Raw genomic sequence first — 11,238 nt, forward strand, 5'->3', positions numbered from 1 at the left:
GACACGCCTGTGTCTCTCTCCGCTGTATCCAGCCAGGAATTCACAGAGAGTGAGTTCAAGCATTGGGAAGCGGAGATGATAGCGGCTGGGATGAAAGTTCCCACACCGGAAATGATCGCGTCGAAGGAGAAGTCCATTAAAGACGCCATGGATCGATTCCAAGCAGCACATCATGTTCCCAAGAGGAAAATAACATTACTCGAGTATCAGAGGCTTCGAGGAGATGCCGACAGGAAGTTCCCTGTTGCCAGTGCTGCTTCTGCTGGCACCAAAAGGAAAAGGCAGGTCGAGCAGGACCAAGGGCCAGAGGAAAAGAAAGCTCGTGGAGAGGTGGATCAGCCTGCTCCCCCTCCTGAAGAGCTCAGGAGGATCTGCCTTTCCAAAACAGGCTGGAGAAATGGTGCCACATGCCCTTCTTTGCCACCACTGTGACCGGCTGCTTCATCAGGGCAGTTTTTGATGACAGCATCAGCGACCCACCTCACTGTGTTGCTGAAATTGTGTTTGTGATGAAGACGAAGAATGTTTGGATCAAGACATCCATGAATTGCATCTGCCTGTGTGTTTATATAAGTCTTTACAGTATTACAGCATTGGTTTAGTTTCTTAATATGTTTGAAAGTGTCACTTCATTTACACTTTAAATAAATGATGTTAACATATCGTTGAGATTCATTCTGTGGTGTACTCTGACAACTGAAAGTTTCCAAAAAGTAATTATTGGTCCCAAAACTCCAGTACCAGACGGAGTGTACTTCATATGAAGAGCAAAGTTATCTTAGTTTATTCAACACTCAAGAGTCTTTATTGTCATATATAGTAAAACAGTCAATCCTCCAAATACAAATAAATAAAAAAATACCAATAAAGATCAACTTATTAATATTGATTTAAAATATGATTTATACCTCTGTTCTACAAACTCAACGTGCAGACAGTGCTGGTTTTACTTCACGTCAAACACACCCAGAGGTTAATGGTCTCCTGGATGAAATGTACCATGGGCTGGTTCTATTTAAAACTCGTGGCTGCAATCTGGTGTCTTGAATTGAACCTCCATCTTTCTTTTTTTTCTTTCTTGGGTTGAAAGAATTTTTGGAATCCGGGGTTTTGAGAGTCATGAGACCCAGACTGCAGCAGCAGGAGCAGGAGTGGTGGGGCGTTTGTTTCACAGGAACTGCACACTCAGCACCCAGGAGGCAGCGGATGGATCCAATAAAAACGCAGTAGGACTTCCCGACGCGCAATTTCTTATGCTCAGGAAGAACCGAGTGAACTGCGAGTGTCGTGTGTGTTGTTCAGGCTTTTGCAAGGATAAAAAAAACTTTCTCGCACAACTCTGTAGAACATATCAGATAATGTAACTGTTGCGTTCTGAATCATTTCCCCCAAGTCAGCAAAAGCAGCGCGTAATTTGGCACACTTTTACGCTCTTTGTCCGCTTCGTCGCCTGCGTAATTACGCATCACAAGGACCTCGATCGTTGTCAGGGCCACACTGCAAAAAAAAACGCGTCCACCTCAACTCATCGTTTTCTGCATTCACATCCGCTCCGTAAATGTGCTGCTGCTGTGCGTAAAGCTGCGTTTCCAGTAAATAGGCGGGTTCCCACTTTGATGGCACAGTTTAATCCACTTTCTTGGACTGTAAAACTCCCCCTTTTCAAAATCTCGGTGTGGTAATTTCTTGCAGCGTTCGCAGAAGAGGACCCACGTCATTCTGTGAGACAACTCCCCCTTTTTTTCTTCCTCTCCTGCGCCTGGCTGGAGCTCAACATCCTCCCGTTTTTGGAACGACTGGATAAAAGGAGTTTGGAGCAGGAGCGCTAGCATGATGACCGGGTTCAGGCTCAACTTGTCGCCGCTGAAGGAGCCGCTGGGCTTCGTCAAACTGGTGGAGTGGGTGAGTTCGATGTACATAAGTGTGTGTGGGTCTGTGAAAAGGGAGAGAGAAAAGTGTGTGTGTGTGTCATAACCAGAGATCAGGGAGGTTCAGTCCTTTTCCTCGCTCCTTGGACTTTCTCGAGCGTTTGTTCACCCTCGAGAAAAAAACTCTTAATCTGTTTCAGGAGGATTTTTTTTTCTTCAAAAAGTATATTTTCAAACCCGAGAACTTCATCACACATTCATAGAAAGACACATAAACTTCTCTTTGTGCTTAACTTCCATCTGCACCTTGGAGATTTGGCTTAATGTGTAATCTTAAAGTGAAATGTTTGGATCTAACTCATGTATTCCACATTAATTAGTATCAAACACAAGAATAACGGTGACAGACATTCCTCACACACTTTAAATGTATAAATCTAAGGTTTAAAGTGACAAATTAACTTAGTATGATGCAGAGGAGTTGGTTTAAGTGAGGAAAACGTCCACCATGACAGTAATTATGTTTTTTTCTTGCACATACTTTTTATTTCCTTCTTCTGTTTGCATCCTCACAAACTTTAAATTGAGATTTTAAAGGTTGAAGGTGACAAATAAAGTTTGTCTGGGGAAGACAAGTTGGTTAAAGTGAGAGAAACCAAACCGAAATGGGTCAATTGTAATTTACTTTTCATTAAAGAAGATTTCACCCCTTTAGTTGTCTTCCTCAAACACCTTAAATTGGGATCTTTAAGGTTTAAAGTGACACTTGTTGTATAGTGAGGGAAATCAAAAATTGTCCTTTGTATATTTTTGGTCATTAAAGTTTTCCTTCTTCTATTTGCTTCCTCACATACTTTAAATTGAGGGGTTTATAGATTGAAAGTGAAAGTTTGTGTCACTAACCAAAGTGAGCTGAGTGCAGAGCTCTGCCCTTCACATGACACAGTTAGAGATTAATACATCTTTCACCAATTATTTACTTCACTGCAGACAAGTGAAATATGTTTGTTCTACATGACACACACTCGTTCACACACACTCGTGCATCATGGAACAGTTACTTATGGAAAGTCCAGTAATCAGCTCTGCTCCAAATAACTGGGTCAGAGGAATCCAGTGAGGGCAATGCAGCTCTGCTAGTTTCTCTCAGCTGGTCTATTTTCTTGTAACACACACACACACACACACACACACACACACGCACACATGCAACAACGACCAGTCATCTGACTCAGGACAAGGCTTTGTGTGTGTGTGTGTGCCCTGTGTTTGTGTTTGTGTGTGTGTGTGTGTTGTTGGCCTTACATAACCCTTATTAAACACAACATATTTTGTTATTCACGAGGGACTGGATGATTAATGGTGTGCTTGGACCGGCTCAGTTGTTGCTGGGACCTTCCTCTGTGCTGTAACACCGGAGTCTTCCTCACCCACACAACAGCACTAATGACCACAGGAAACATTACTGAAAAGGCCCCGGACGTTTTAAGGCATCAGCACAACGAGGCTGATGAGCAGAAGCTGAACAAAACCTAATTTACTCAACAATAAAATGTCACTGACAGAATTTCGAATGTAGATCAGTATTCAAATAATGATGCAATCGAAAGAAACAAACATTACCGTGTTAAAGAAAGTGAAAACAAATTCCTGGATCCCACCCATACTCATTCTTCAGCCAGGTTTCATGATTAATCAGTCTAGTCGTTTTTGTATAATTCTGCCAATTAACAGACGAACAATCTCAGGCAAAAACGTTAAAATTTCAAAAAATTCGGACATTATTATCTCGTTAATTCAGCTTCCATTTGGTTTTGGTTGTCTGATGTGATACTAAATTGTTCTGTGCACCAAAAAACTGAACGGGGGAAACAATCAGCGTGTTAATAGATGACGAAAAACGATCGAGAGTAATAAAAACAATCAAATATACCTCTAAGCATTTGGAAGTATTAATTAGCCCCTTTATGGCCCCTGATTTACAAAAAGGAATCTTCAACTTGACAGCGAGAGGGTATATATGTATCTCATGTCACATAACTCGGCCTTGACACTCTAGAGACTTTAGATATGATCTTGAACAGGAAGGAGGGTTTAGGAGAAATAAAACGCTGCACGGCTGCTCCGGTCACTCGACGTGCTGAATAATGATGATGAAGCGGTTTCTCTGGTTCTTTTCTCCACTCGTGACGATGTCGTGTCCCCCGGCCAAAGGAGGCAGAGGGAGATTTGAGAGGATTTGCGAGGGAAACCCGGGGGTTAAATTGTCGGCGCGTGTTCCGGTGGCTTTGATGGGGGCCGGACTGACCTGGACTCAGTGACCTCTGACGATATTCATTTATCTTTGCAGCTAAAATCAGATGACAGGCCCCCTGCACCCCCAGAGGCAGTCATACTGTTCCCTCCTCGTTGTTTGCATCTCATCCAGGGACCTGTGCTTCTGCTGCATGTTCCCAGTGCTTCTCGCCATGTGTGCAAAGTGATGACGCCGTCTCGCAGCTTCATTTTTATCTGGCGGCCTCGGGAATGTTCCCAGATTGGAACACAGGAGTTCGCAGATGTCTGAGACTCGCCGTGTCTGCAGAACGAGGACAAACAGTGATACTGTAAACTTGACAAAACGTATCCCAGAATTCATGCTGTCGAAATATGAGAGCATAAAAGAAAATAAGGTTGAATGCTGACGCGTGGGGTTTGGTGCAGGCCGGCTGCTCCATTTGTTCGGAGTCGGGGAGGCGGGAATGTGAGAGAAGAAGCTGTGTGAGTGTGTGTGTTTGTGTGCGTGTAGCCAGAGAAACAGGAAGTGGCAGCCGGTGACATCTGGAGAAACATGTGGGGAGAGGCCTTAAGGTGTGTGAGTGTGTGAGTGGGTGGGTGGGTAGCAGATAAACAGTATGTGTGTGTATGTGCACGTGTGGGTCTCTAAATCTAAATGTGTTGTAAGCACTTTTCATTTACGTGTGTGTGTGTGTGATACATTTGCGCTGATCAAGCAGAACTGAAGAGGTCAGTAAAAAGAGTGTTATTTTTAAATTGTGGTTTGGTTTTGTGTGTCTGGACAGATTATGGTGTGTGGTCTTAAGTTTCAACGAGCAGAACAGAGGTGATCGTTACTTTAAAGCTGCTTTAGCCGTTACTCTGCAGTTCTCTAACCGCAACAAACAGCAGGCTATGGTTCAGGAGGTGGAGCGGGTCGCCCGTTAAACAGAAGGTCGGTGGCTCGATCACCAGCTCCTCCAGTCTGCGTGCCAAAGCGTCCTCGGACAAGACACCGGACCCTAAATGGCCCCTATTGGCCAACGTATGAATTACATGTGAAAGGGAAAGTCACACATCATTCATATAAGATTAGAAAATCCTCTATTCCCATGTTGGTGTTAAGGTTTAAAGAACAGATTCCCACGTCTGATCATCTTCACCCATGATGGTGGAGTAAGAGGATATCAGTGAGAGTCTCTGGACGAGGTTTCACACCAGAATTATACGATCAGTGTTTCTGCTGCTGCAGTTTGAGGGTTAAACCGAGGGGAAGAATTTAGCCTGTGTTGGTTTGAAGGGGAGTATCAGTGTCACATGGTCGAGACCCTGATGCTTCTGTGGCCCTGCAAGACAGAAGTCAAGACACCGATTACAGCGTTTGTCCCCATTTAAAATGAACTGATCAAATTTCTAGTTCAGTCAAATTATGTCATCATGTGCAAATAAATGATATTGTTGGTCAAAAAATATACTTGACTTTATCTTCACGTAATAAAAAAGCCATAACTCTTGAAAATCTTTTACATAAACAGCACTGAAGAAATATCCAGAAAACTAAATAAGTTCAGTATCGTTTAACAACAGTGTTTTTGCTTTTTAGGTTTAATAGAAAGAATATATAAAATCTCCAGTATCTCATGTTTTCAGATTTTTGTATTCCCCCCCCCCAGAGCTGAATAGTGTTTTCTCGCTCCTCTCCACCATCTCCCCCCTCATCTCTCGACTCTCTCGTGTCTGTCCAAACAGCTCACGGCCATATTTGCTTTTGGAAGCTGCGGCGGCTTCTCGGGGAAGAACATCGTGTCCCTGTTCTGCGGCGACGGCAGCAACGAAACGCTCACGGCCAACTTCCACTACCCGTTCAGGTGAGAATCATCTCAGCGCCGCTCAGATAAGAGAACGCAACTGTAAGCCATCACGTTAACCCGCCTCCATCTTGTGTTGCGGTCAGGTTGAGCCAGTTCCCGCTCGTTGAGGGAAACAGCACCATTTGCAACCGCTCCGTCACGACCACACACTTGGTCGGGGACTCCGCGTCCTCGGCGGAGTTCTTCGTGGGCATCGCCACCGTCTGTTTCCTGTACAGCATGGTGGCCCTGCTGGTTTATTTAGGCTACATGCACGTCTACAAGGACTCTGACTTTGGACCCATTTTTGTGAGTATTGATCTTATCGTCTTTGATCTGAAGGATCTGCAGGGCCCCCTAACCGAGCTCTCCATCCTTTCCGTTCCCAGGACTTTGTTGTCACCGCGGTTCTCGTCTTCCTGTGGCTGGTGTGCTCCTCCGCCTGGGCCAAGGGCCTGCAGAACGTGAAGGACGCCACGGACACGGACGGCGTCAGCGCCACGCTGGCGCTCTGCAGGGGCAGCAACATAACCTGCGAGGTCACAGACTTCGCCAACCTGAGAACCCTCAACATCTCTGTGGTGAGACAGAAAAACAGAGAGGGAGATACCATGCAGACCTTGTACACACACCCAAAACCTATATAACACAGTAGAGGAAAGAAAAAATGAAAAACCATCATATGTCTCCTTTAAGGTGTTTTTGTTACACTTACGCCGAACTCTTTTCCGAAATGTGGAAATCCATCAATTCCATGCAGCAAAGTCTGTTCACACATCAGCTGTATGAATCCTCTGGAGGGAGCTGTGTGACAAACGGACTTAAATCGATGTCACGCTATGAACTCCACTGTCATTCATCTCTATTCAAACACATGTGAATGATGAATTCATTAGTGTCAGCAATTTTCAAGCTCCTTGCTTCGCTCTGATCTATGAATCCAAGCATTTGGCCAGCGGACAAGTTATTCCTACCAAATAAATAAATAAATAAGAGGCTCTGGACCCCCGCTCCTTTTGATGTAATACGACACTAGCAGGCAGCAAGCAGCCTGAATCACAGTCATGCGACACTGAGCGAAAGCACTTTCATTTTCTTCATGCACTTTTGGCGTGCACTGCAAAACACTTTCTGTATCACAAGGCCAAAGCTAATTTATTGGACTGAAGTTCAATGGAGGCTAATGCGACCAAAGCACAAGTCCAAAAACAGATTGTCAAATATTCAATTAAAAAAAGTATTTTTATTCTCTTGTGAATGTATTATCACATATTTCTCCTTTCTGTCTTTAATCCTCCAGGTGTTCGGTTACCTCAACATGTTCGTGTGGGCAGGGAACGCCTGGTTCGTGTACAAGGAGACTCGCTGGCACTCTCAGAAATTCTCTTCCCAGTCCGGACCAGGAAGGCAACAGGTCCCTGCTCCCATCTAACGCACAGTACACGTACAGCGACGCACAACACACAAATACCAACACACAAAGACACAACAATTGACACACACCAGTCACACACATTCGGACATACATGTGCTATACACGTATAGACAAATGTGCACGCAGACATAAATACACTTACACACATGCATAACATTTTCTGTGAATATGATATAGACAGACAAAGGATTTGGAAGATAAAGGTGCTACATGTAATTATTGTAGTTTAAAACATTTAGAAAATAAAGAAAATTATCAACTCATTTTCAAGAAATAAGACGTCCAAGTTCTGTATTCGAGGGACGTCCACTGGTTAGCATGCTAACTAGACAGTCACCGCCAGATAGGAAAGATAGCATCGTACCAGTGGCTTCAAATCGTTCTAGGGAGGGGGGGGGGTAATCCTATGTAAGTCTCTTCCAAGACAACAATAACAATGGTCCATATTCCCGTAGATCATCATCACAAGCAATTAGTAAACATGAAATACAAAGGATCTATATTTTAATATAGCGCCACCTTAAGGGCAAGAAACCACATTCTGCCTTAAAGAAAAAAAATGATATGAGATTGAAGTTGTTGGCAAATCAAGGAAGGAAGTTTGGTGCTGGACTTTTCTTCTAGACTGTTTAGTGAATAGCTATGCAGCCATAGTAAACACTTACATACAGCACCTGTAATGTCTTCACATGTGCCTTTATTTGTACCACATACTATAGATATAATAATGCAAATAGTGAAAACGTGCCTTGTTCCAACTATTCCGAGGCGGTTTCTCATGCTTTAGGAAGCAACACATGCTCAGACGATGATCTATAGCATTGTTGTTGCTCGTCTTTATGAAGTGAGGGTTTCTTCCATCTCTGGTTATTATACTTGACTACATGCTGTTTAATGTAAGGTACTTTAAACTCTAATGTCATCGCCACAATAAGGACAATGTGATGAAGGTTTTCAGGGTAACACAGAGGCTGGTAATATTCAAATCCTTATTACCTTTCAACCATTTCAGATCATTGAAATTCACAAATATTTCATAAATTAAAGGCTGTGAAATTTAGTCATACACTCGCCTTGGTGTTAAATCCTGTTGTTTTGCACTTGTTCTATATTTTTAGATACCAAAGCACTTGTGTATGCAGAGAGTGACTCACTCATGTTCATTCATTCTTTGCTTTTCATTAATTGGAGTCCTGTTTGCCACAGCGGTGGTTATCAGGCATGGAAAGACTAAACTAGGATTATTGTCTCTAGTACATTGATCTGGTGAATGTATAAAAGCTTTTATTCTGAAATGCTGTTCCTCTGTAAGGTAAATCAATACGTTCAAGCAGACTTGTTACATTTTTAAGCTTTAAGATGCATGAATTGTCCTCCAGTCCAAATATTATGAACATTTAGTGTTTTTCTTTTCACGACATGCTTACGCACTCGAATGCTGTTTAAAATGCTTTTATATCGTCCTCGGAAAGCACAGGGAGAGTGTTATGTCATTAGGAAATTTTGACTGAGAGTTATTTAGTTCACATGCCACTGTGTATATGTGCAAAGTTAGACAATTGAAAAAATCCTGTGATGGTTTTGTTGTATTAAGAGTGCACCTCGATGTCGGTTGCCATCCGCCAAAAAAAACAAAGAAGTTTGTTAATTTGTTTCTTCTATGTTGAAATTTGTCGTGACTTCATCATGCATTTTTACTCTAATTTCATCCGTCTCTTCTTTCCTTTTTTCCAAAGTAACATTCTCTTTTTGTGTTGATGTTAAATCGATCACGTCTTCTTCTTTTTTTTATTGTCTAGTTTCTTTAAATCTGTCAGGAGACACGAACAGTGAGCTTGTGTTTCCATTTTTTACACCTTTATTTTTCCTACTCAGTGTACGTAGATGGTTAGAATGAGCCGTTTATATTTTATTTTTGATCTGTTTCCTGTGTAGTGAAACTGTACGTTGGACGGTGTCGCTGATTCTCTGAAGGACAAACGAAAATGTATCAGTGTGTAACTGTGTGTGTGTGTGTGTGTGTGTGTGTGGTGTACTGGTTATGCTGCTGCACTTTTGTAATCATCACTCAACACACTCTTAGCTTTGTCAATGATTCCAATGACTTTAAAGGAGACCTCTTGTGCTCGTCATGCTCTCAAACTGGGGGCACCGGGAGTGTTTTGATTTTCCGGCAGTACCAAAACACCAACTGTAACTCAGTACAAATGCTGCCCGCTCTTCCTCCCTCCTCTCGGCCCAGGGCCCCCTCTGCTGTGGACTGGGGATCTGGAGCCGTGCACTTCGTTTACAATCACTTAAAAAACAATGCAACCCACTAGAGGACTGGGAAAGACTGAGAAAGCATAATAGGTCTCCTTTAAACTGCCTTATCCAAGAGAGACACATACACTCTGTGACATGACCAATTTCAATGTACATTTGTCTTTTTCAATAAAAAAGTATGATTTTTTTCATAAATCCCTGTAGTGGTTTTCTTATTCATCTGCAAGTCTGTGTGTGTGTGTGTGTGTGTGGTTGTGTGTGTGTGGCTGTAAATGTGCCTGTCAGAATGTCTGTGGTTCCCAAACTAGGGGTCAGGATCACATAATGATTTCCAGATTTCAAATACAATTTAACATAATACATTTTTGCCACATTTATCTCTAAAGCTAAAGTTATACTCTCTGTCTGTCCGTGTGACAGCTTCAGCTACAGATGTTCAGTTGACATGATTCATTCTGGTTGTTTGTGAAATTGAAGGTTTGAAACATGGGAAGCTTCGAATCATCCGTGACCCGTAAACATCGTTTTGACCACGAAGAGAGAGAAACATTGTGCTCAGTGTTTCCCTGGTTCCCTCTGCGACTCTGACTTGTCCTGTGAAATCAGTGATCGCACTGTGATGGACACAAACGCAACATTGTGGTTGAGTTATTCTGTGTGTGTGTTAGTGTGTGTGTGTATATGTGAAATGGGGGAAGGACAAAAGTATTTAACGTGTGCTGGTGTCTGTATGAGAAACCTCAGGATAGTACTGTATCTGGTTAAACGTGTGTCTGCATGAGAGAGATTATATTAACCCTTCATCAGTTTATTTCAAGTTACATAATAATTAATAATAAAGAGTTCAAATGTTGTCTTCCTTGACAACATGTCATGACTTGACTTGCACTCATCTATCGTGCTTCGTTCATTTTAAAGCTGAGATAAAGACGTAAAAATCAAAGCTGTGCCACAGAACTACTGTGTTGAATTTGTTACGGTGGATTGAAGTGATGATTTAGCATGACGTGTCTCAAACCATAGATACATCTATGTGTCAAACAGGGAATTTGCACCATGAGACGCAGCTTCTTTATTCAGCCACAAGAGGTCAATGTAGTGCCATTGGCTCGACCCACTGATCCACTGGGAGAGGCCAAACATTGATGGACAACTTTCTGTTCAAGAAACAGGCTGACATGGAGAATTAATGCGGATTTAATGGTCTTCAAGGATTCCGTTCCTTTGGTCACCATATAGCCTCATATTGTGGGGCGGCTGTGGCTGTGGGGTAAAGCAGCCGTCCTCCAATCAGATGGTCTGCAGCTCAATCCCAGTCTTCCCCATCACACAGAGCCACCATCTGAGGCAAGCACGTGCACAGATAGACCCCTAGTGGTGCTCAAGCACTGGCCCCTTTGCCCTTGATGAGAAAATTGCCCTTCTGCTGGAGCCCAATGTTTTCTTCCTTCATCAATATTTAAGAATAAAAATGACTCTCTCTGTCATCAATTCCCTCCAAATGTGTTTTGATATCTGACGGGGCATTTACTTGAGTTCTTGTGAGAATTTCGCCCCGACATGC

At 42.8% G+C, this 11,238-nt stretch overlaps 1 protein-coding gene across 1 annotated transcript; it reads left to right on the top strand.

The window, feature by feature from the left end:
• The first annotated feature begins 1,154 nt into the window (after nt 1–1,154).
• sypl1 (synaptophysin-like 1) lies at nt 1,155–9,869 on the top strand. The gene is made up of 5 exons (XM_053414670.1): nt 1,155–1,902; nt 5,874–5,992; nt 6,079–6,283; nt 6,364–6,555; nt 7,275–9,869. Exons 1-5 carry the CDS (start codon nt 1,831–1,833, stop codon nt 7,404–7,406), a joined length of 720 nt encoding a protein of 239 aa, XP_053270645.1. The 5' UTR covers nt 1,155–1,830; the 3' UTR covers nt 7,407–9,869.
• Nucleotides 9,870–11,238: the final 1,369 nt, after the last annotated feature.

This window comes from Pleuronectes platessa, chromosome 22 (genome assembly GCF_947347685.1).
Source record: "Pleuronectes platessa chromosome 22, fPlePla1.1, whole genome shotgun sequence".
Classification (NCBI taxonomy): domain Eukaryota; kingdom Metazoa; phylum Chordata; class Actinopteri; order Pleuronectiformes; family Pleuronectidae; genus Pleuronectes; species Pleuronectes platessa.